Source organism: Amblyraja radiata, chromosome 5 (genome assembly GCF_010909765.2).
Source record: "Amblyraja radiata isolate CabotCenter1 chromosome 5, sAmbRad1.1.pri, whole genome shotgun sequence".
Taxonomy (NCBI): Eukaryota; Metazoa; Chordata; class Chondrichthyes; order Rajiformes; family Rajidae; genus Amblyraja; species Amblyraja radiata.
The window spans coordinates 81,978,922-82,003,565 of record NC_045960.1 but is presented as its reverse complement, the minus strand read 5'-3'; the positions used below and the strand labels follow the sequence as shown (position 1 = coordinate 82,003,565).

The window sequence follows — 24,644 nt, the reverse complement described above, 5'->3', positions numbered from 1 at the left end:
TAAAATTGAATTTGATAAGAACTTCAGATCAGCCATGATTCTATTGAATGGTTGAGGAAAACATCATCTTGTCTCTACAAAATCCTCCAAATTCGCCAGAAGAATAGTAAGCCAACATAAGCATTCTGTCCCAGGCCAGCATCTGTGATATTCCTTTGGTTGCTTACAGATGACTATGTAGTGAAGGCTTTTTCGGGTAAGGAAGGGCATGTTATTCTTTGCTTGCCATTTAACTCAAAACAGGCATGGTATGCTATGGGAGATAAGTAGACAGAAGAAAAAGATTCATGCATGTGCTCAAAGCTTCCTATTAACCCAAGAAGGTGAAATTAATAAATGCTATATTTTTGAGGGGTATTCTAAGCTTGGAGTACAATTATGTAAATTGACAGAACATAATTTTATTAATTCAAGATTGCACTTTTGGAGTGTAACAAACTAACACTGTGAAACTAATCAGAGCTCCATCTCATTTTTTATCCTGTGACAATGACTCTGGCTGTTTAAGATATAGACCCTCAGGATTATCTGTTGCTGACCTTTTGCAATGTATCCTTTTCATTTTTTTCTTTTATTGACTAATTGAATAAATCAGATTAATTTGGTAATTCTACATTACTGGTAGATTACATGAAGAAAGGTAAAATGTTGCAGATATAAGCAGACCATTCAGCCTTTGTTTGAACTGGTTCCTTGTGGCTTTCCAGTTAATCCTGCTACGTCGCTCTTTTTTTTAACAATCATTGTCCCATTTTATTTTATTTCCTTCATCTATTTCAGCAGTTCTATGGAATGAACACCCCACAAATCCCAACAAAATTTTCATCCTTATGCAGTTTGTTTTCCTTTTACCATTTAGCCTTAGATTTCTTACATGATTCCTATGTGAAAGATTACAGTATCTCGGTAATTTGGCACATGAGTGAAATTCTTTATGGAACGTGCTCTAAGTTAATGATGAAATGAAGGGAGGCTAGATGGAAAAAGAAAAGTTGTCATGCATTGAATTATTTTCTGGCTGCTGCTCCACTGAGCAGTGGAATGGCTCAAATCCGGGATTGACTCAAACTCTGCATCTTTTCTCTTGAACGGCTTTTTGTCTGAATAAGCTTTATGGAATAATCCTTTATGAAATAGGCAATTTTTTCCCTTTGTAATTATTGTTCAATTGATGAAACTACAGAAATGTTTTGGGATTTTGAAAGATATCTAAGTGCATCATTTTGGGGAAAAATAGGCACTTTCCTGTTGGGTACAGCAAATGTTTTTGCTCTGTGAAAAATAACCACGTCAATTTTATTTCCAGATCAAGCAAGTGCAGGATGAGGAAAGAAAACAGCTTGTTCAACTTCGGGATGTACTAAAAGCAGGGCTTCAGGTTGAACAGAAAGAGGTGAGCAGTTTTTTACGATGCTGGTGCATGTTGTGCCATTAACAAAGTTCATTTGTTTTTGTGTGTTTTTTGTCACGTTATTCTTTACATTTGGAGAACAGGTTTGTGTGCATATTTATCCAGGGCAATGAAACTATCATGTTTTGATAGTACATAACTGTCTTCTGCATTAGAATATCTACAGTGCCCTCCATAATGTTTGCGAAAAAGACACATTTATCTATTTATTTAAGAAGGAACTGCAGATGCTGGAAAATAAAGATAGACAAAAACGCTGGAGAAACTCAGCGAGTGATGCAGCATCTATGGAGCGAAGCAAATAGGCGATGTTTCGGGTCGAGACCCTTCTTCAGTGATGTGGGGGTGGGGGGGGGGGGGTGCGGGCGGGAAGAAGCATTTATTTGCCTTTATTTATTGGCCTCTGTACACAATTTCAGATTTGTGATATAAAAAAAAATCACATGTGGTTAAAGTGCACTTTGTCAGATTTTATTAAAGGATATTTTTATACATTTTGGTTTCACCGTGTAGAAATTACAGCTGTGTTTATACATAGTCCCCCCCATTTCAGGGCACCATAATGTTTGGGACACATGGTTTCACAGGTGTTTGTAATTGCTCAGGTGTGTAATTGCCGTCTCCATGCAGGTATAAGAGAGCTCTCAGCATCTAGTCTCCTCCAGTCTTTCCATCACCTTTGGAAACTTTTATTACTGTTTATCAACATGAGCACCAAAGTTGTGCCAATGAAAGTCAAAGAAGCCGTTATGAGACTGAGAAACAAGAATAAAACTGTTAGAGACAACAGCCAAACCTTAGGCTTACCAAAATCAACTGTTTGTAACATCATTAAGAAGAAAGAGAGCACTGGTGAGCTTACAAATCACAAAGGGACTGGCAAGCCAGGGAAGACCTCCACAGCCGACAACAGAAGAATTATCTCTATAATAAAGAAAAAAAACACCTGTCCGACAGATCAGAAACACTCTTCAGGTTTGGATTTGTCAATGACCACTGTCCGCAGAAGACTACTTGAACAGAAATACAGAGGCTACACTGCAAGATGCAAACCACCGGTTAGCTGTAAAAATAGGATGGCCAAGGATTACTTAAAAGAGCAACCACAGTTCTGGAAAAAGGTCTTGTGGACAGATGTGATGAAGATGAACTTATATCAGAGTGATGGCAAGAGCAAAGTATGGAGGAAAGAAGGAACTGCCCAGGATCCATAGTATACCACCTTATGTGTGAAACACTGTGGTGGGGGTGTTATGGCCTGGGCATGTATGGCTGCTGAAGGTACTGGCTTACTTATCTTCATTGATGATACAACTGCTGATTGTAGTAGCATAATGAATTCTGAAATGCATAGACACATCCTATCTGCTCAGGTTCAAACAAATGCCTCAAACCCCATTGGCTGGCGTTTCATTCTACAGCAAGACAATGATCCCAAACATACTGCTAAAGCAACAAAGGAGTTTTTCAAAGCTAAAAAATTGTCAATTCTTGAGTGGCCAAGTCAATCACCTGATCTGAACCCAACTGAGCATGCCTTTTATATGCTGAAGAGAAAACTGAAGGGGACAACCCCCCAAAACAAGCATAAGCTAAAGATAGCTGCAATACAGGCCTGGCAGAGCATCACCAGAGAAGACACCCAGCAACTGGTGATGTCCATGAATCATAGACTTCAAGCAGTCATTGCATGCAAAGGATATGCAACAAAATATTAAACATGACTACTTTCATTTACATGAAATTGTTGTGTCCCAAACATTATGATGCCCTGAAATGGGGGAACTATGTATAAACACTGCTGTAATTTCTACATGATGAAACCAAAATATATAAAAATACCCTTTAATAAAATCTGACAATGTGCACTTTAACCACATGTGATTTTTTTTTATATCACAAATCTGAAATTGTGTACAGAGGCCAATAAATAAAGGCAAATAAATGCTTCTTCCCGCCCGCACCCCCCCCCCCCCACCCCCAAGTTAAGTAAAAGGTTTGATTTCTGTCAGAATTGATGTCTGATTGAGAAATTCAATTTAAAAGAAAATATAGTCATTAAAGTTTTGATGAATATAGAATATTTACATGTTTTGATTCGTGATTAATTAAAATATTCCTCAAATTGACCTATTCAATCACAATTGCTTCTTATAGGGTAAAAAACATGGGGAAAATAAGAGACAAAATTGTGTCGCATTTAACAGCATATGTTAGCCACAATTAAAAAAACTACAAGGTGGCTTTCTTGGACCCACTATTTTGATCTGCTGGAGGTTAATGTGTTGGGCGGCACAGTGGTAGAGATGCTACCTGAGAGCGCCAGAGACCCGGGTTGTCCCTAGTGTGTAGAATAGAACTAGTGTACGGGGGATCTTTGATCGGCACAGACTCGGTCGGCTGAAGGGGCTGTTTCCACACTATATTTCTAAAATAAACTAAACATTTCCCTGCCAATTATTTATTGCATGCTTTTTCTATTGAATTTGCAGAACCTCAGTGGCAAGATTTTAAGACTTGCGTGTAGAATTGTGAAATTGAGTGATAGATGATTAAAATTAGTGTGTTGTTTTTGTGTAGAATTTGCAATACTAAAATAAGTTACTACCACATGTATCTATGCCATGGCTCAAACCCTGAATGGAGGAATCATTTTTAATATAACTTCCCTGCAACTAGTATTTTATCTGTGTTTGTTTAATGCAAACCTAACAATCAGTAGTCATTCTGTTTTATAACACCTTGTAGCCGTCTATAAATTTGCATGACAAAATGTAAAAAATATATATTTTCTTTATATTTGAGCTAGTACTGAGCCTCTTTCAACTTGCCATATCCTGTCTGTTGCGTTCACTCAGTGTAATGATTTTGATGTCAAAGCTTGCGCAAACTCATTTGCACAACTATGTTCCTGACCCACAACTCTGCTTAACAAACCATGTTCCCAGGCATATTCTCTCAGCACAAAAATAGGCCCTTTGTCCAACTCGCCAATGCTGACCAAGTTGTCGATCTCAGCTAGTCCCATTTGCCGGCGTATGGCCTATATCCACTCTAAACCTTTCTTATCCATGTACTTGTCCCTGACTTTGGTAGCACACCTAATCTCTCCTTTGCATGTTGTGGTAGACAAAGGATGATAGGATAGGCTAATTCCAATGGGGCTTTCTTTTAACAAACTGTGCATAGTCTTGTTATAATGAAGTACAAGATATCATGTCAGCACTCCTCGTACAATCAGTGGCACCTAATAGGTTGAATCATCATCCAGGCGAGATATCGCTTTACCATCAACTGAGCCTTGATCGGTACTGATGACTGTTGGACCGATCATACCTAATTTACTTTATATCCTTATCAAACTGACCATCAACGTCCATGGAAGTGTTGCCACAAGAAAATCAGTATTGATAACTCATCTTGAACAGCGCCTTACAGGCAAACCACTAAGTCTCAGCCTACAGTAAATGTCCTTAGCTCGTGGGCTTTCCTGACATCAGTCATAATTGGAATACTTTATTGTCAGTGAAAATCTTTGTTGCATATCCAATGTATACAAATAGCAGCCACCTATGGCGCTGACAAAGTTACAAAGCATGCCGGCTCCTATTTTTGTTCTCCCCCCCCCCCCACGACAGGTCCTCCATTGTTCTTCCCCTCCTCCACGGCGATCCTCGATGCTCTCGTCGACTGTCGACCATGGGTCGACTCGCGAGGCATTGCTGCCGCTGCGAGGCTTCACTACCACCGAGGCCCCATCGCTGCGAGGCTTTACCGTTGCCGCCGCCGAGGCCTCACTGCTGCAGAGGCCCCACTTCACGCCTCCGTGGTGCTGACCCGGACCTTGCAAAGAGACGTGGCTTCTATGAGATGACGAACTAACTCTGATTTGAAGAGGGTGAATAAAGGACAGATAATGGATAGAGACTGCACAATGCTAAGGAACTCACTGATGGCATGACATGCTCAGAATCTTCAGTGGTGGTAAAAGCTATCCGCAGCGTAAACACCCAAGGCTGCAAAAACCCTTCAAAGAACTCATCAATCACGACTTTGAACTTGACATTGGTACCTTTAACCAATAAGAAATTGAGAGCCACATTCCATCTGAAAAACAATGCTTTGGAAGGATGCAGTCTCCCTGCTGAAATCCTAAGAGATCTCAGAGATGCTATGATCATGATCATCTTTAAGAAAGGAGGCAAGTAAAACTGTGGTAATGACAGAGGGATCTTCTTGGTGTCAGCCACAGGGGAAAGTCATCACAAATCCTTTTGAACAACCTCCTTCCAGTGGCTAAAGAGCTGATTTCTAACTTGCTCTATGGATTCTGTCTATCTTGAATAGCATGAACATGATCTTCATTGCATAATGATGCCAAGAAAAACATAAGGAGCAGCATCAACCTTTCTAGATCTCACCAGAGCCTGTACTTCATTGCTTATGAATGACTGGAATACCTCCTCAAATTCAGTGCTAAAGAGAAATCCACCTCCCTCTTGTGTTTGCTTCATGACAGCAAGCATGCATAAGGTTAAGGGTTATTTTGGTTAAGTTTAATTTAGTGATACAGGTGGAAACAGGCCCCTTGGCTCACTGAGTCTGCGCCGACCAGCGATCGGTGTATGGGCGTAGACTAGCACAATCCTACACACTAAAATTCACAATTTTACCACGCCAATTAACCTACAAACATGTACGTCTTTGGAGCATGGGAGGAAACTGGAGCTCCCGGAGAAAACAGACACAGGTCACAGGGAGAACGTACAAACTTCATGCAGACAGCACCCATAGTCAGGCTCGAACCATGGTCTCTGGCGCTGTAAGGCAGCAACACTACTGCTGAGCCACTGTGCTGCCCATAATAGAACCAATCTTGGTAAAGATTGGTGTTAAACAAAGCTGCATCACTGGCCCTACACTGCATTTTTTTTCTCACTGTAATGTTGCACCTTAGCACCTCAGCTCCAAAAAGAACTTCCCATGGAGCTATCTTCAAACTTAATGGGAAATTGTTAAGCCTAAAGCAGCTTCACTGCAGATGTAATTTAAAGCTCAGTAATCAAGCTGTAGTATACCGATGGCATTTATGTTTGCGCATGCTCAAAGTATTTGATGAAGCCATTGATGACTCATTCATTCATTGCCAAAATGTAGAAATGTTCTGAGACTTGGAATCCCAAAGAGTTCAAAATTTTAAATGCTTGTACGGTAATGCCCTTGTATTTCTGTTTAGCTGATTATAAACCTCTCATTTCTTGTACATTTTGGTAACTTAATCTCTATATTTCAATACTCCTTTAGTTCAATTAAATTTTTCAAGATAGATCGGTGTACCTTTTTGAGGAAAGATGAATTGAATTAAGGCAAGGGTGTAAAATGTGGCAAATTTGAATTGGTTTACAAATTGCATTAAATGGAGTCGAGCAACAGATAAACTGTGATTTGATTGAATGGACCATATATATGGACCTAGCAGCCTACTCATATTCCATTGCTCAAATTACTGAAATCCACTTGAACACACAGCGCTTTCAAGATCAAATAAGGTTTGAGAAAAATGTTACTGTGAAAAAATACCAATGTCGAAGAGTTCCTAATGTTAGTACAAATGTTTGTATAAAGTGGTTTATCAGATAATACAGAATAACTAATTTCATTCTGCTCTTAATATATATGATCAATAATATATGGTAACTGTTAAATGTGATTTTTGCAACTAAATATTCTTGCAACTAAAGGATACATTTTGCTTCCTTCCAAAATGCAAATACCTTTGTGATCAAAGTCTAGGAGAGTAAGTTATTCTTGTATTTTGTCTGGTTGTTAAATATTGTCTACTTAAAATCTGCCGTTTAATTTTAATCAGAGAGCATTCTTCGTATTTAAACCTCATTTGAATAAGATTATTTGCCTTTTTAATAGTAACAAATTTACATTTATTTATTGACATAAAGTAAACTATGTGTTAATCTGTTAAAGGTTGTATTTTAGTGTTATGATAGCATTTAAAATTGCATGATTAGGACATTGAAATTAATACAAGTGTTGAGGACACAGAGAAATGTTAACCCTCAAATAACACGTTAATTTCTGACCAGTTTTGCATGAATTTACAAAGCAAAATCCAGCTGTTAAGCGGTTTTTTTCCCGTTGTAAGTGCAGCTGATGATTTCATCTTTAGTCCACAAGCAAATTACCCTTATTCAAAATTAGCAAGTCTGAGCTTGTCTGAAATAATAAGAAGTTAAAATGCATGTTATTTCTACTCGACTAATGGTGATCAATTACTATAAAGATTGCATAGATTAGAATCGTAAGTTTTGAAGTACTATATCATTGAAAATCAGTTGCTTACGATGGCCATGCATAAAAAAATTGCAGTGCTTTCTTTAAAAAAGAGCATGGTGTCATATTTCCCAGCATGACTTCTGAACAAGAAAGGTAAAAAAAAGCTAATGCATGTAATTGGAGTACTTGCTCTTCCTGTCAGATGTTTCATGATACTTTTGACCTCTAATCTTTGCTACAGACCATAGTACATGGAATCATCTTTTGCAGATTAAGTAATATTCATATGGATCTGCACTTGTTTCCTTCCTGCTGTAAAGACACATAAATACACTTCAGTCTACTGGAGTAGATAAATTCAAATGGCACAATATCCTCTATATTAGCAGAAAATCTACGAGTCGGTTCTGCATGGTTCAACTAATATTTAACCAATTTTAAATTATCTAGACGGTTATTGAGATAAATGAGTGTTGATGGTTAATAGAATATCATACTAACAGCAATTAAAAAATAGCATCAAATTAGCCAACATAAATGGAGTGAACAGAGTTAGCAATTTAGGGAGAACGTTTCACCATTCTGCCATTCTTCTTGATTAAATTGAGTCCTAAGATGTATAAAATGATTACTTCATTTAGGATTCTCAGGTTCGTCAGAGCATGATGTACAGCTTGCATCAACCTCAGGGAAACAAAGAACATGGAACAGAAAAATGCGGTGCATTGTATAAAAAAAGTGATGGGTAAGTGAATTTTATTTTCATTCAAGAATAACTGTCCATCTAAGGAACTTCTCTCAAAGCAGCAGAGAAACAAAGAGGGGGCAGTGAGCGGAGAAGTACAGAAATAGTGAGGGAGTAATGAGAACCAAGTGTTTGTCTTTAAACAACAAGACTAAATATGTCAGTGCAGTAATACTCCAATAATTTGCCAAGCGATATTTGGAAATCCTGATGGTTTGACATCTTGCTCACCAGGTGATATTTGCCGTGCTCCCTTTCCACCCACAGTGGCTTTGGTTCCCATGCTCCTTTACCATTCACAGGGGTCCTGGTTCCCACGCTTCCTTTCAATTTACCTTGGAAGATTTATTATCTAATGTGTAATCTCTAAAAATAGTGAATTAAAGAAGAGTTGAGGTATTAATAGCATAGTCAGGAAAATCTGCAAATCTGGGTAGCAAAAAAGCCTAAGGCATGCTGGATTATCAGAGTTCTATTGTGTCTGGTTATGTATGGTAAAAATAAATAATGTTATTTTGTGTATCGCTCTTAAAACTGGGATAGATTCTAATCATGACCCACAAAATGAGGTGCACCATTGTAGTAGACAAATATCAATAGCATTGGAGGTTTATTGTAATGACATCAAATTTGGAGGTCCAAAACAGAATTACTCCCATTTGGATAATTATTCCCAAATTAAACCAAGTAATTTTTCTGAGAAGTAGAGATACTGTGACAAACTACTTTACGTGCACATTTAATGTTAATGTATTTTTTTCCAGACTTAGGAAAGTGTGGCAGAAAAGGAAGTGTACAGTAAAAAATGGTTATCTGACAATTTCACATGGAACTGTAAGTTTATAAAAAGTTGTATTTTATTCCATTGAAATTGAAGATTTTTTTTCTCCAAATCAGCTATTTTTCTAATGAGTACATATGTTTCTTAAAAAAGCAAACTGTTCTCTTTTAAAAGGAGCAGATTTCAGACTTGTAATTTAGCAGAATAAAGGAATGAATTACAACCGTCTTGCCAAGTACAGGTGCACAACCTTTTATCCGGAGTTCCGGAAACCGAAAAGCTCCGAAAACCGGACATTTTTTCCAGGATGTCGTCTGCACACCAAAGCTCGCGTTTGGCGCCAAACTTGACCCGAAACGACCCACGGTCAACTCAGGTCTGTGCTACTGTAGCGGCTGCCTCCTTCCCGGAGACCGGGGAGACACTTAAACATCTGTAAATCATTGCTTAAATGTTAGTCAGTTAGTTTGGAGGGCTTTTATGTGAAGGGAGGGGGGGGGGGGTGGAGGTGAAGGGGGAAACTTTAATTCTTAGTCCCCTACCTGGTCGGAGAGGCGGGGAGCGGGCTTACCGGGTCACCGTGCAGTAAGCTCCAGAGCGCTGTGGCCGCCGACACACAACATCGCGGAGCTGGGGCAGGCGGCGCCGGTTGTAGCTCCGACCCCAGCAACTCTACCCCTGGCTGCGCGGCGCTCCAAATCTAGCGCCGCCCGCGGCCGGACGCCCGCAGCCCCAGCTCCGCGATGTTGTGTGTCGGCGGCCACAGCGCTCCGGAGCTTACCGCACGGCGACCCAGGTAAGGCATTGCCCGCTCCCCGCTGGTATCCCAGCGCTGTGACGCCGCCGACTCCCAACATCGCGGAGCTGGGGCTGCGGGAGTCCGGCCGCGGGCGGCGCTGGATTTGGAGCGCCGCGCAGCCAGGGGTAGAGTTGCCGGGGTCGGAGCTCCAACCGGCGCCGCCCGCGGCCGGACGCCCGCAGCCCCCAGCTCCGCGATGTTGGGAGTCGGCGGCCACAGCGCTCCGGAGCTTACTGCACGGCGACCTGGTAAGGCATTGCCCGCTCCCCGCCTCTCCGACCAGGTAGGGGACTAAGAATTAAAGTTTCCCCCTTCACCCCTCCCACCACATAAAATCCCTCCAAACTAACTGACTAACATTTAAGCAATGATTTACAATGATTCCCCGGTCTCCGGGGAGGAGGCAGCCGTTCCAGGCTTTTCAAGCCGCCCGCGCTACCTACCTAATCTACGCTAAAAACTTCCGTTCGGAAATCCGAAAAATTCCGAAATCCGAGAAGTGTCTGGTCCCAAGGCTTCCGGATAAAAGGTTGTGCACCTGTACTGTAAGATTAGCTATCAGAAAAATACTTACTATTCAAATTGCTCACTGATTGGATGGTTGAAAATTTGGTTTTATACTTTTCCTTCTTTTACTCTATATTGAAACTATGGATAGTAATATTGAGTGGTATGCAATAATGGAATTAATTTGATTGTATACATATTGTATGATAAAAGGCTGTCATTTTCTGTTCTGAGTGGTTAATACTACTGTACAGTAGATGTGCTATTGCTACTAAAGTTTTGTCTAAAAGTTTTCAATCATATTTTATTTTCTTATAGGTTAATACACCACCAGCAAAACTCAATCTACTTACATGTCAAGTGAAAGCAAATCCTGAAGAGAAAAAATGTTTTGATCTGATATCACGTATGTTCCCAGATATTTTAAAAAGCGCTTGCTTATACGAAAACTGCAAGGGCCTAATCACTTCTGTGAATGGTTAATTTAAGTTCACAAATGTGCAAAACGACAGATAGTAAAAAAATATTAAAATATAAATATGCAAAACATGCGATAAATTTCACTGAAACTTGAAAGTAATAGGATTTTCTCTATTAAAACCGATCAAATTTTCTGCCCTATTCCTCCATTCCCTCCATATCCATGTCCCAATCTGAAAGAGTCTTAAATTCCATTATCGTATCTGCTTCTACCACTACCCCTTACAGGCATCTACCACCGAGCAAAAAAAGGTCCCTGCACGTTTCCTTTACATTCTTCCCCCTCTCACCTTAAAGTTATGTCCTCAAGTATTTGACATTTCTACCATGGGAAAAATAAACTGATTGTCTACAATATCTATGTCTCACATCAATTTCGAAACTTCTATCAGACTTCCATATAGCCTTTGGCACACCAAAGAAAACAAAGCATAGAACGGAACAACACAGGAACAGTCCCTTCGGCCCATGGTTTGTGCCAAACATGATGATATGTTAACCGCCTCTGTCTGCACATGATCCATATGCCACCATTGCCTGCATATGCATCTATCTAAAAACATCTAAACGCCAGGATTGTATCTGTTTCCATCACCATCCTTGGCAGAACATGTCAGGCATCCATCACTCGTTCTGCGAAGAAAAAGACTTGGCCTTCACATCTTCCTTAAACTTTTCCCCACTGACAAAGCTATTCCCTCTAGTCTTTGGCTATCCTATAAATGTCCTCGAGTGACTGTATTTCCTATCCATTTCTCTCATAGTTTTAGATACTTCTATTAGGGCTGCCCACAATCTGTGATGCTCCAGAGAAAACATTCCAAGTTTGTCCAACCTCTTTGTAGCTAATATCCAGAAGAAAGCTGCATGGATATTCTCTAATCCAAGCAGCATTCTTCTGTACTCTTTCTAAAACCTCCACATCCTTCCTGAAAGGGACGATCAAAACAATATTCCAAATTCGGCCGAACCAAAACTTTATAAAACTGCAACATAATTTCCTGACTCTTATACTCAATGCCATGACTGATGAGGGCAAGCATGCCATATGGCACCTTTACCACTCTATCTATTGTGTTACGACTTTCAGGAACCAATGGACTTGGACACCAAGATCCGTTTGTACATTTGCGCAGTTATCCTGAATTAACTGAAATCTTTCCCCTTACATTTGACCTCTCACCAAAGTTCAACACTACATAGTTACCTGGGTTAAACTTCATTGCATTTCTCACGTGGTTTTGTGGCTGATTTATATCTTGCTGTATCAATTAATAATGCTTGTAATGGAAGCTATGTAGAAAGTTGTTAGGAAGATATTTTGGAAAGATTTTAGAAAGTTAATTTTCCATGAAACTAAGTTCATTGAGATATTTTAAAGAAAGCCAAAATTATTTTAGAATGTTTTGCTAATATATCACAGAGTCTGTCTTTCAAAACTCAGATAGTGTATGAAAGCAGCTTTTCTAATGGTTGGAGTACTAAAATAATGATGCATCTTCTTATTTAGATGATAGAACATACCATTTTCAAGTGGACGATGAACAGGAATGCCAAGTGTAAGTTTTAAAAATACTAATGAAAACACTTAATAGTTGAAGAAGAATTGTTAATAATATATTTTTGTAGCAAAGAATTATTTCTATTTTGTAAATTGTCTTTCATGAGTTGGTATTCATTTCGGATCAGTATGATGGTGATATAAAATGTAAAACTTATTATATCGTCAAGCTGTGAATTACTAATTAAATTTAGAAATGTATAAAATCTTGTAATAGGTTAAGGTTTATTATTGTCATCTGTAGCGAGATTCAGTGAAAAGCTTTGTCTTGATTGCTCTTCAAACAGATCATATACACCATACAAAAATATAATCAAATTAAGCTCAATTTTAATTTATTTTCGAGATACAGTGGAAACAAGGCTACTGGCTCTGTGCTGACCAGCGATCATCCATACACCAGTTGTTTGCTATCCCAATTTCACAACCTACACACTAGGGGCAATTTACACGACAATTAATCTGCAAAGCTGCATGTCTTTTGAATGTGGGAGGAAACCGGAGCACCCAGAGAAATCCCATGGGGATAGGGATATTGTACAAACTCTGTATGAACAGCACTCATAGTTGGGATTGAATCCGGGTCTCTAGCGCTGTAAGGCAACAAATCTGCTGTGCCGCCCCATGTACAATAGACGTGGAGCAAAGGAGAGCAGAATATAGTTGTCGACATTGTAGTGCATCTGTTTCATAGAAAAAGTCCAATGTCCACAATGGGGTAGATTTGAATGAAGCTAAATGGGTGGTCCTACACATTAACTGACATATTCAAACTTATCTTTGCGTTGTTCACCAAGGGGTGCGTTAGATCGTCATATCAAAAGTGGAGACTGTTATTTGTAGTTTTCAGGATTGCATTCATTTTAATGGATGACCTTTTCCCTTTATGAGCAAGATGAATGTTTTTGCTTCAATATGATCAATGTAATTATGGGAAGAAATATTGATGAGATATTGATGTAGAAATTGTATTACGACCTATAATGTCTTTGTTAACTGCTAACTCACTATCTGTAGGACATGTACTTGCAAAGTCGGATGTATTTTACTAGCAGTGTTGTTAACAATCCACTTTCCTCTAGAGGTCTCTCCTTTGTTGTCCAGGAAATCCTGTTTACCATGAGCTGGATTGCATATGATATCTTGTGCTGACAACTAATGAAATATCACAGTATGGGTTGAGGCTGTGGTCAGGAACCTGGGCTGTGTGTTTTTATTGGAGACAAAGTGCAGGAAGAATTCAGTGTGTAGAAAGGAACTGCAGCAGATATACCAAAGATAGACACAAAGTGCTGGAGTAAGCAGGTCAAGCAGCATCTGATGAGATAAAGGATGGGTGACGTTTCGGGTTTTCAAGGCATGATTTTTAATAGATAAATTAAAGTAACATCTACAGAGCTCTCCATAATGTTTGGAACAAAGACCCATCATTTATTTATTTGCCACTGTACTCCACAATTTGAGATTTGTAATAGAAAAAAATCACATGTGGTTAAAGTGCACATTGTCAGATTTTATTAGTGTATTTTATACATTTTGGTTTCACCATGTAGAAATTACAGCAGTGTTTATACATAGTCGTCTCCCCACCCCCAATTTCAGGGCACCATAATGTTTGGGACACATGGCTTCACAGGTGTTTATAATTGCTCAGGTGTGTTTAACTGCCTCCTTAATGCAACTGATTGGAACATCATTGAGAAGAAAGAGAGCACTGGTGAGCTTACAAATCACAAAGGGACTGGCAGGCCATTGAAGACATCCACAGCTGATGACAGAAGAATTCTCCCTATAATAAAGAATAATCCCCAAACACCTGTCCGACTGATCAGAAACACTCTTCAGGAGTCAGGTGTGGATTTGTCAGTGACAACTGTCCGCAGAAGACTTCATGAATCAAAATGCAGAGGCTACACTGCAAGATGCAAACCACTGGTTAGCTGCAAAAATAGGACGGCCAGGTTACAGTTTGCCAAGAAGTACTTAAAAGAGCAACCACAGTTCTGGAAAAAGGTCTTGTAGACAGATGAGATGAATATTAACATATCATAGTGATGGCAAGAGCAAAGTATGGAGGAGAGAAGGAACTGCCCAAGATCCAAAGCATACCACCTCATCTGTGAAACACGGTGGTGGGGGTGTTATGGCCTGGGCATGTATGGCTGCTGAAGGTACTGGCTCACTTATCGTCATTGATGATACAACTGCTGATGGTAGTAGCATAATGAATTCTGAAGTGTATAGACATATCCTATCTGCTCAAGTTCAAACAAATGCCTCAAAACTCTTTGGCCGGCAGTTCATTCTACAGCAAGACAATGATCCCAAACATACTGCGAAAGCAACAGAGTTTTTCAAAGCTAAAAAATGGTAAATTCTTGAGTGGCCCAAGTTAATCACCCGATCTGAACCCAATTGAGCATGCCTTTTATATGCTGAAGAGAAAACTGAAGGGGACTAGCCCCCAAAAAAAGCATAAGCTAAAGATAGCTGCAATACAGGCCTGGCAGAGCATCACCAGAGAAGACGCCAAGCAACTGGTGATGTCCATGAATCGCAGACTTCAATCAGTCATTGCATGCAAAGGATATGCAACAAATTACTAAACATGACTACTTTCATTTACATGACATTACCGTGTCCCAAACATTATGGTGCCCTGAAATGGGGAGACTATGTATAGGCACAGCTGTAATTTCTACATGGTGAAACTATAAATGTATAAAAATCGGTAGACACAAAGTGCTGGAGTAACTCAGCAGGTGAGGCAGCATCTCTGGAGAGAAGGAATGGGTGACGTTTCGGGTCGAGACCCTTCTTCAGACAGATGTCAGGGAAGGGGACGGGACAAAGATAGAATGTAGGCGGCAATACAGTAAGACTAGTGGGAGAACGGGAAAGGGGATAGACAGAGAAAGCAAGGGTGATCTGATCATACCGCTGGGGTGTACCTGAAATATGAGGTGCTGTTCCTCGAATGCTGTGCCTCACTCTGACAATGGAGGAGGAGGCACAGGACAGAAAGGTCAGATTGGGAATGGGAGGGGGAGTTGAGTGCTGGGCCACCGGGAAATCATCTAGATTAAGACGGACTGAGCGGATGTGTTCAGCGAAACGATCGCCGAGCCTGTGCTTGGTCTCACCGATGTAGAGAAGTTAACGCCAGGAACAGCGGATACAGTAGATGAGGTTGGAGGAGGTGCAAGTGAACCTCTGCTTCACCTGGAAAGACTGCTTGGGTCCTTGGATGGAGTGTATGTATAAAAATGGCCTTTATTAAAATCTCACAATGTGCACTTTATCCACGTGTGATTTTTTTTTTTCTATTACAAATCTCAAATTGTGGAGTACAGAGGCAAATAAATAAATGATGGGTCTTTGGCCCAAACATTATTGAGGGCACTGTATGTTGATAATTGCTGCCTGAGCCGGAATTCGGAGTGTGGGCCAAGTATACACTTGGATCTGGGTCCGGGAACACTGGGCGAAGACGAGTAGGCTTGCTGCCAGAGCTGGCATCAGGAGTGAGAAAAGTTGTGCTGACAGCTTTCCTTTTGGCTACTTCAGTACTAGCTACTGCCTATCAGCTGCTGTGGGTGGTGTGAGAATCGGAAGCTAGTCAGTCTCCTCCCTGATGTAACTCAAAAGGAAATGCAACTCATTTTAACAAGCTGAAACTTGCAAGCAGAAGCTCAAAAGTTGAAATCTACAAAGAAGTTCTTGTATCTATGAAGGCGTTGACCATTGTTCACCATTGCAGTCTTTTGTGTCGTCATCAAACGACTTCAGAAATATCTGATTTTATTTTCTTGTCCATGGGAAGACTCTGTCTTTATCCTTCATGAATAATAAAGACAGTGTGGTTATGTCTTCATGAACTGCCTAACAGTCAGTCGAATTTTTAAAGATGACGCATTTGCTTATATTTGACAACCAAGATTTTAGGTTTTGGGGTCACATAACATCTCTGTTAGAAAACAGTTGCACTTTAGTAACACAATACTGTTCAATTAAACTACTAATTTATTATTTTTGTGCATTGCTGCTTAGATTGCTATGAAAACTAATGGGAAATATAAATTAAATCATTAATGCAAAGACAGTGACCGTAGTATATTATATTTAATTCTTGTTATTTAATATTCATATGTTATGAACTTCTTTTGGATGTGAGTTTTTTAAATTTATTTATTCATGGGGTGTATGCATTATTGACAAGACCTGCAGTTTTTGGCCATCCAATTATCTGGTTACTTGAACCACTGCAGTATGTTTGGTAAAACTTCAACAATGTGCGTAGTGAAATCTTCCCATGGTACAAACTGTTAAAGGTTCCCGTATTTTATCCCATCAATGATGAAGGATTGGCTGTTTATAGCCACATATAGCAGTGTGTGACAAAGTGTGTCATGGTGGTAATATGCTCTTAAATGTTTATATTTATGAAGCTGAATAATCCAGGCAAATGGATAATATTCAGTTTCTCTATTGACTTGTGCTTTGTAGATAGTGAATTGGCTTGGGGAAGAGATGTGGTGAGTCACTAGCAACTGGATGCACATCTTCTGACATACTCTTGGAATTTATGTGGTTGGCACAGTTGCAATCCCAACGTGTTCAAAATGAGGAATCTGTCGATGGCAATTCCATCAAATATCAAAAAAAAATCCCACGTTTGAGGCATCACAATCTGAAACTTGGCTGCAGCAAAACTTTTTTGCATTTTATTAGGTTATCAGAATATTAATGAGTGTAGTGCAACCTGAGAATCATTAACTTCATTGGGTAAATCTTGTGGGTCTGGTGCGAACGTTCTGGAATTGCTGTTCACAACCACCTTACCAGTTCTTGAATAGCCTTTCATGCCGTCCCAAAGCACCCTGAACTGCAGCAGCATGGTTTGAACATTGGCACAGCCTCTTGGGTCTAGGAGGAAGTGAATAGTCATTGATGAATTAGTTAAATATAGTTAGGCCTGCAGCCATACAATGGTCATTGAAGTCTGTCAAGTCTGTGCCAGGACTGACTTGGCTCAGGATCCAATGGTCGTCTGAGCCTTGTGAACTAACAAATGCGAATCTCTGAACAAGGTTGAGATGTCATGTACAGGTACATGGATGTCCTGAGCTAATCATGATACAAAATAATTATACACTCTATTTGGAACAACTGGCATTTACCAGCAAAATCTGTGGGATTTATCAAGGCGCAGTGAACGAAATTAAGTAATCCGGAGTTACGAGTGAACATCCAGACCTCTAATATTTTGGTGGAAGAAAGGCTCCATTGATGGAGTAATTAAATTTGATTAGGCCTGATTCACTGCTTTGAGAAATGCTTGTTTGAGAATAGTCTATTTTGTTTTGTGCTAGACATTGTGTCACCTCACACACAGTTTTTGTCCCTAAAATTTCCATTTACTTCAAATTTACTATGACTCAGATACATAGATACGATATTTAGTCAGATGCTGTCTTGATGCCAACGCCGGTCATTTTCACTCCCTCTGGAATTCTGTCCCTGTTTGGACTAACGCTGTAAAAAAGAAAAATGGAGTTGTGTAATCTAGCAGAATGTGAACAAAGCACAGGTAAAATAATTGTTATTGAGCAAGTGTCAGTTCAAAATACTGGTGATTACACTTTTCATCCCTTTAGTGATGATCGAGAGGACACTGGCTTGGTAATTGGCTTGTTTAGCCATCCTATTTGAGTGGATATGATATACCTGGTTGAATTGGTTTACTGTCAGTGCTGTTCTTGTACTGCTAATGGCAGGTCTGGATCTAGAGCAAAACTCTTCAGCTCTGCACTTAGTATGTTTAAAGGACGAGACAACAGCTATCCCTTGAAATCAAGTTAATGAATATAATTTTCTGTATCTGGCTTCTCTGGGAGGAAGTCTGCATGGATCATAAAAGTGACTTTATACGATTGTAAATGACTCGGTTTGTGCTAGGTTCTACTGTCACTGAGATGTCGGAGTAGCCATATTCTAAGATATGTCATTTTCAAACTACAGAAGTGGATGTGGCAGGGCTGTAGAGTTTTAATTTGATTGTTGGACTGAGGAATTTCCTAGATATGTTCGTCACACACTGCTTCTGCTTGTTAGCATGCGTATTAGCATTATATTGCAGCTTCACCATGTGAGCACCTTGCATTTGGATGTGCCTGCTGTTACTCTTAGCATGGGATTCTGTTGCTGATTAATGGTCCATGTCTCCATTTGGATGTCTGGTTTGAGCTAGTAAATGTGGTCAAAATCTATGGTGTTAGCAAATAACATTGAGGGTATAGGATATACATCATTGCCACAGAATGAGGTGGTTATGCCTGTCATGTCCACTTTGTGGACCATTACATCTCCAGCTGGAGAATTAGTGAGTACTGCAGGATATTCTATGTGTTGGTTCCCCCCCCATCAGGTATCCAGCTCTGTCAACAGTGGTGCTTCACAGAGTTTAATCTTTGTCCTTGTTCGGATCTTCCCAGTGATAATCAACATGAACAGTATTGATTAATCGCCAAAGGAACAACACAAGATGATTATCTGTAGCAGGTTCTTTACACACATTTGATATGATGCCACATGACTATGACCAGTGAACCAGATTATTTTTATAACCACATTCCAGAAGTTTTTTGGGCATCATTACAAGTTGTAAAATTTTGGTTCATTCACTGTCTTTGCATTTGTGCTTCTGTATCATTAAGATTTGGCTCCAGATTACTACTTTAGCACTAAACCACCATTCTTTGTGATCAGCTTTCTCTCTTCTAATAATAGCAGCCACAGCTTTTCCAATGACTTAAGTCCTTCATCTCTGGATTCATTCCAGTGCATTGTTTCTACATCCTCCCCAAGGGCATTTCGTCCTTCCTAAAGTGCAGTGAACACAAAGGTTATTATCCACTAAGTTAGTGAACAGATATACTTAATGAAGGGAAGAGGAATCAGATGTTTGCTGAGTCAAAGAACAGAATATTATCAAAGTTCTGGAAAATTTAACATGGCATATTTTCACAATAGTATAATAGCAATTACAACAAATAATTTCTTTAGCTTCTCATACGCAATCATGTATGTGATTTGTGTTACACTTTTGCACAGAATATTCAATTTAAAATCCGATGTAGTAAAAACGCAATCTTGGAAGAAAGAGCAGCTTTCACATATCTGGAAATTGCAGATTAAAGATGCAATAAGATCCTTGATAACCATGGCTGGATGGAGAGTAGATAGTGAGCCAAGATTAAATGGAAGTTGCAGTAGAAACAGGAAATATGGCTTGACTGATCATGCTGATAAGCTGTACAACATATTTCCAACACTCCTTTGTCAGATTCTATCTGCAAGTCCTTCAATTCTTTTTCACCTTAATGTAATGTGAAAGTGAATATCTATTTGGAAATCTGATATCATCTGGAAAGGGGAGATTAATTGGTGGGTTGTTGACATTATAATAGGATTCAAAGATCATAATCAGTACTTAGAATGGACTGAGAAACAAATGTACTCACCTTGAAACAGAAATCATAAATCTTAATCAAAGAAAATGTAAAAAAAATAGTTTTGTCAATGGCACTAATTATGAATTGCAGTCGTTTAAACCAAACACAAGTCATGCTTTCACATGAGTGGCTTGATTAATCGTTAGATTTTGGTTAATAAATTTGGTTAATCGCTAGATTTTCACAGGTGCTGTCAATAATAATGTTGCAATGTGGATGTTACATAATTTGTTCCTCCAAATTGCTATTCATATAAAATTCGTGTAAAAATAGCCTTTTTAGATATGATATTCATATCAAATCATTTGCTTATTTGTCTAATAATTACACACATATATTGGGCTCATCAACTCTTATTATGGAAATGCTTGCTGAGGCTTTAAAAGAACATTTGATCAACAAAACAGTATTATACTGTATACTTAAAATAACAGAGGATGCATGATATATGTTATTTTATCAATTTGAAGGGTAAGAATTACAAACAGCTTAAAATAAATAATTAACATTGTCAATCTTGTGCTTGAGATTCAATGATTTAGCCGTTTTTCTCTGAAGCAGTTTTTTCAAATGCACATTTTGCATCTTTGTTTCTATTCTGTAGTTGGATGTCCGTTTTGCAGAACAGTAAAGAAGAGGCTTTGAACAATGCTTTTAAGGGAGACCATAACACAGGAGAAAATAACATTGTCCAGGAATTAACAAAGGCAATTATTGTGGAGGTGCAACGGATGACGGGAAATGACGTTTGCTGTGACTGCAGAGCACCAGGTACTTTGCATTTACAATTTAATGTTAAAAGGAAATGTCATTGATTACCATGATTTGATTTTACTATACATTCTAATCTATTTTATTTTATGTACATCTACACTGCTATATTCTGTTTTAAAACTTATTTATCAATGGGGAAAAGGGGCTAGGAGCTAGAGAGTTTCAGACTTGCAATAACAACGTTATCTTTCCCCACAGTATTTTTAAAAGTAAAGATCCTTTTAATAACTAAGTTAATTTTTGTTATCACAAGCTTAAAAATACTAAACACTGTATGTTACATTGTTTAATAGAAAAGTATTGTACAAATGTCAATAGAAACAATGGCGTATCATTTTCTATCGCCCCTTGTGGTGAACGTAGCTATTTTGTTGTTAAATTGTAATGGTGTCAGTTTACTGCAGTGAAGTTACATGGAAACATTTTTCTTTCCCTCAAGACATTTTTTTTTTTTTGCTGCTTGCCAGTTCCCAAAGTAACTTTTAAATAATTCTCTAGTTCGGGATTGAAATTACACTATAACCATTTAGGCCCTATTATGACTAAATGGTGTTTTAATTATTTAATCAATCGCATTATCTTCAATTCATCTATCGTGTTATGTATAACTTTGTTCAATTCACGTTGTGGAACTATGAGTTGCAGTAGAGCGACCTGTATTCTAGGCTCTGGATGTGAATGAATTAATTAATAAGTTTATTGGCCAAGTATTCACATACAAGGAATTTGCCTTGGTGCTCCACCCGCAAGTGACAACATGACATACAGGGACAGTTAGGAATGACACATAAAACATTAAACACTGTTTTAAGGTTGTAATAGTAGTGATTAGTTGGTTTAGCTTCAAATCAAACTATAGATGCACAGTACAATGCACAATAATTATTTTATTTAAGGAGATAATGTTGATCACATCGCAGGAGAACTGAAACTCGCAAAACAATCTCTAACATCTATTTCAAATAATACCCAGAGTGTGCACCCCTTATTTCTTATCTCAGGATCACCTTTTGCTCACTGGTTCAAAGTTACCCATTTTTAACCAATAATGCCAATGAACCAACAGTGGCTGTATGTTAAATATTACAAATTTATTGCATGCGGCAGCTGAAAATCTAAATGATAATGCTCTTTTTTGTTTGCTTGATTGTTACATTTTATTTTGTAGATCCAACATGGCTATCTACTAATTTGGGAATTCTAACATGCATTGAGTGCTCTGGGATTCACAGAGAGCTGGGAGTTCATTATTCTAGAATACAATCCCTTACATTAGATGTATTAGGAACATCTGAACTCTTGGTAAGTCCCTTTTAGCTAAGAATTTCATTCATTTGAATCCAAATGAAATTTCTACAAAATTTACAATGTGCAGTTAGTAGAAGTTGCTGCACTGCACTTCTTGCATGTTGGTGACATTACAGTGCCCTCCATAATGTTTGGGACAAAGACCCATCATCTACTTATTTGCCTCTGTACTCCACAATTTGAGATTTGTAATAGCAAAAAATCAAATGTGGTTAAACTGCGCATTGTCAGATTTTAATAAAGGCCATTTTTATACATTTTGGTTTCACCACGTAGAAATTACAGCTGTGTTTATACATGGTCCCCCTATTTCAGGGCACCATAATGTTTGGGACACAGCAATGTCATGTAAATGAAAGTAGTCATGCTTAGTATTTTGTTGCATATCCTTTGCATGCAATAACTGTTTGAAGTCTGCGATTCATGGACATCACCAGTTGCTGGGTGTCTTCCTGGTGATGCTCTGCCAGACCTGTATTGCAGCCATCTTTAGCTTATGCTTGTTTTGGGGGCTTGTCCCCTTCAGTTTTCTCTTCAACATATAAAAGGCATGCTCAATTGGGTTCAGATCGGGTGATTGACTTGGCCACTCAATAGTTGACCATTTTTTAGCTTTGAAAAACTCCTTTGTTGCTAAAGCAGTATGTTTGGTATCATTGTCTTGCTGTAGAATGAACCGCTGGACAATGCGTATTGAGGCATTTGTTTGAACTTGAGCAGATAGGATGTGTCTATACACTTGAGAATTCATTATGCTACTACCATCAACAGTTGTATTATCAATAACGATAGTGAGCCAGTACCTTCAGCAGCCATGCATGCCCAGGCCATAACACCCTCACCACCGTGTTTCACAGATGAGGTGTTATGTTTTGGATCTTGGGCAGTTCCTTCTCTCCTCCATACTTTGCTCTTGCCATCACTCTGATATAAGTTAATCATATAATCATATAACCATATAACAATTACAGCACGGAAACAGGCCATCTCGGCCCTACAAGTCCATGCCGGACACTTATTTTCCCCTGGTCCCATCTACCTGCACTCAGACCATAACCCTCCATTCCTTTCCCATCCATATACCTATCCAATTTATTTTTAAATGATAAAATCGAACCTGCCTCCACCACTTCCACTGGAAGCTCATTCCACACAGCTACCACTCTCTGAGTAAAGAAGTTCCCCCTCATGTTACCCCTAAACTTCTGTCCCTTAATTCTGAAGTCATGTCCTCTTGTTTGAATCTTCCCTACTCTCAATGGGAAAAGCTTATCCACGTCAACTCTGTCTATCCCTCACATCATTTTAAAGACCTCTATCAAGTACCCCTTAACCTTCTGCGTTCCAAAGAATAAAGACCTAACTTATTCAACCTTTCTCTGTAACTTAGTTGCTGAAACCCAGGCAACATTCTAGTAAATCTCCTCTGTACCCTCTATTTTGTTGACATCCTTCCTATAATTGGGTGACCAAAATTGTACACCATACTCCAGAATTGGTCTCACCAATGCCTTGTGCAATTTTAACATTACATCCCAACTTCTATACTCAATGCTCTGATTTATAAAGGCTAGCACACCAAAAGCTTTCTTTACCACCCTATCTACATGAGATTCCACCTTCAGGGAACTATACACAGTTATTCCTAGATCCCTCTGTTCAACTGCATTCCTCAATTCGCTACCATTTACCATGTACCATGTACGTCCTATTTTGATTTGATTTTGATTTGTCCTGCCAAGATGTAGCACCTCACACTTATCAGCATTAAACTCTATCTGCCATCTTTCAGCCCATTCTTCCAAATGGCCTAAATCTCTCTAGACTTTGGAAATCTACTTCATTATCCACAACACCACCTATCTTAGTATCATCGAATTTACCACATCATCATCCAGATCATTGATGTACATGACAAACAACAGTGGACCCAACACAGATCCCTGAGGCACCCCACTAGTCACTGGCCTCCAACCTGACAAACAGCTGAATCCATCTTGCTACTCCTGCATTAATACCCAACAATTGAACCTTCTTAACCAACCTTCCATGAGGAACCTTGTCAAAGGCCTTACTAAAGTCCATATAGACAACATCCACTGCATTACCCTCATCAATGTCCCTAGTAACCTCTTCAAAAAATTCAAGAAGATTCGTCAAACATGACCTTCCAGGTACAAATCCATGTTGACTGTTCCTAATCAGACCCTGTTTATCCAGATGCTTATATATATATTATCTCTAAGTATCCTTTCCATTAATTTGCCCACCACTGAAGTCAAACTAACAGGTCTATAATTGCTAGGTTTACTCTTAGAACCCTTTTTAAACAATGGAACAACATGCGCAGTACACCAATCCTCCGGCACTATTCCCGTTTCTAATGACATTTGAAATATTTCTGTCATAGCCCCTGCTATTTCTACACTAACTTCCCTCAATGTCCTAGGGAATATCCTGTCAGGACCTAGAG

General features: G+C 39.1%; 1 protein-coding gene across 2 annotated transcripts in view; it reads left to right on the top strand.

Moving 5' to 3' along the window:
- Nucleotides 1–24,644, top strand: part of asap2 (ArfGAP with SH3 domain, ankyrin repeat and PH domain 2) — a 144,773-nt gene that overhangs the window by 91,037 nt on the left and 29,092 nt on the right. Inside the window, exons 9-16 of one of the 2 annotated variants that reach the window (XM_033021618.1) lie at nt 1,307–1,393; nt 7,200–7,208; nt 8,344–8,447; nt 9,212–9,281; nt 10,853–10,940; nt 12,525–12,573; nt 20,694–20,860; nt 22,032–22,165. In XM_033021618.1, the coding sequence (XP_032877509.1) occupies nt 1,307–1,393; nt 7,200–7,208; nt 8,344–8,447; nt 9,212–9,281; nt 10,853–10,940; nt 12,525–12,573; nt 20,694–20,860; nt 22,032–22,165 (708 nt within the window). The remainder of the gene's footprint in view (nt 1–1,306; nt 1,394–7,199; nt 7,209–8,343; nt 8,448–9,211; nt 9,282–10,852; nt 10,941–12,524; nt 12,574–20,693; nt 20,861–22,031; nt 22,166–24,644) is intronic. The other variant, XM_033021619.1, reaches the window with a different exon arrangement.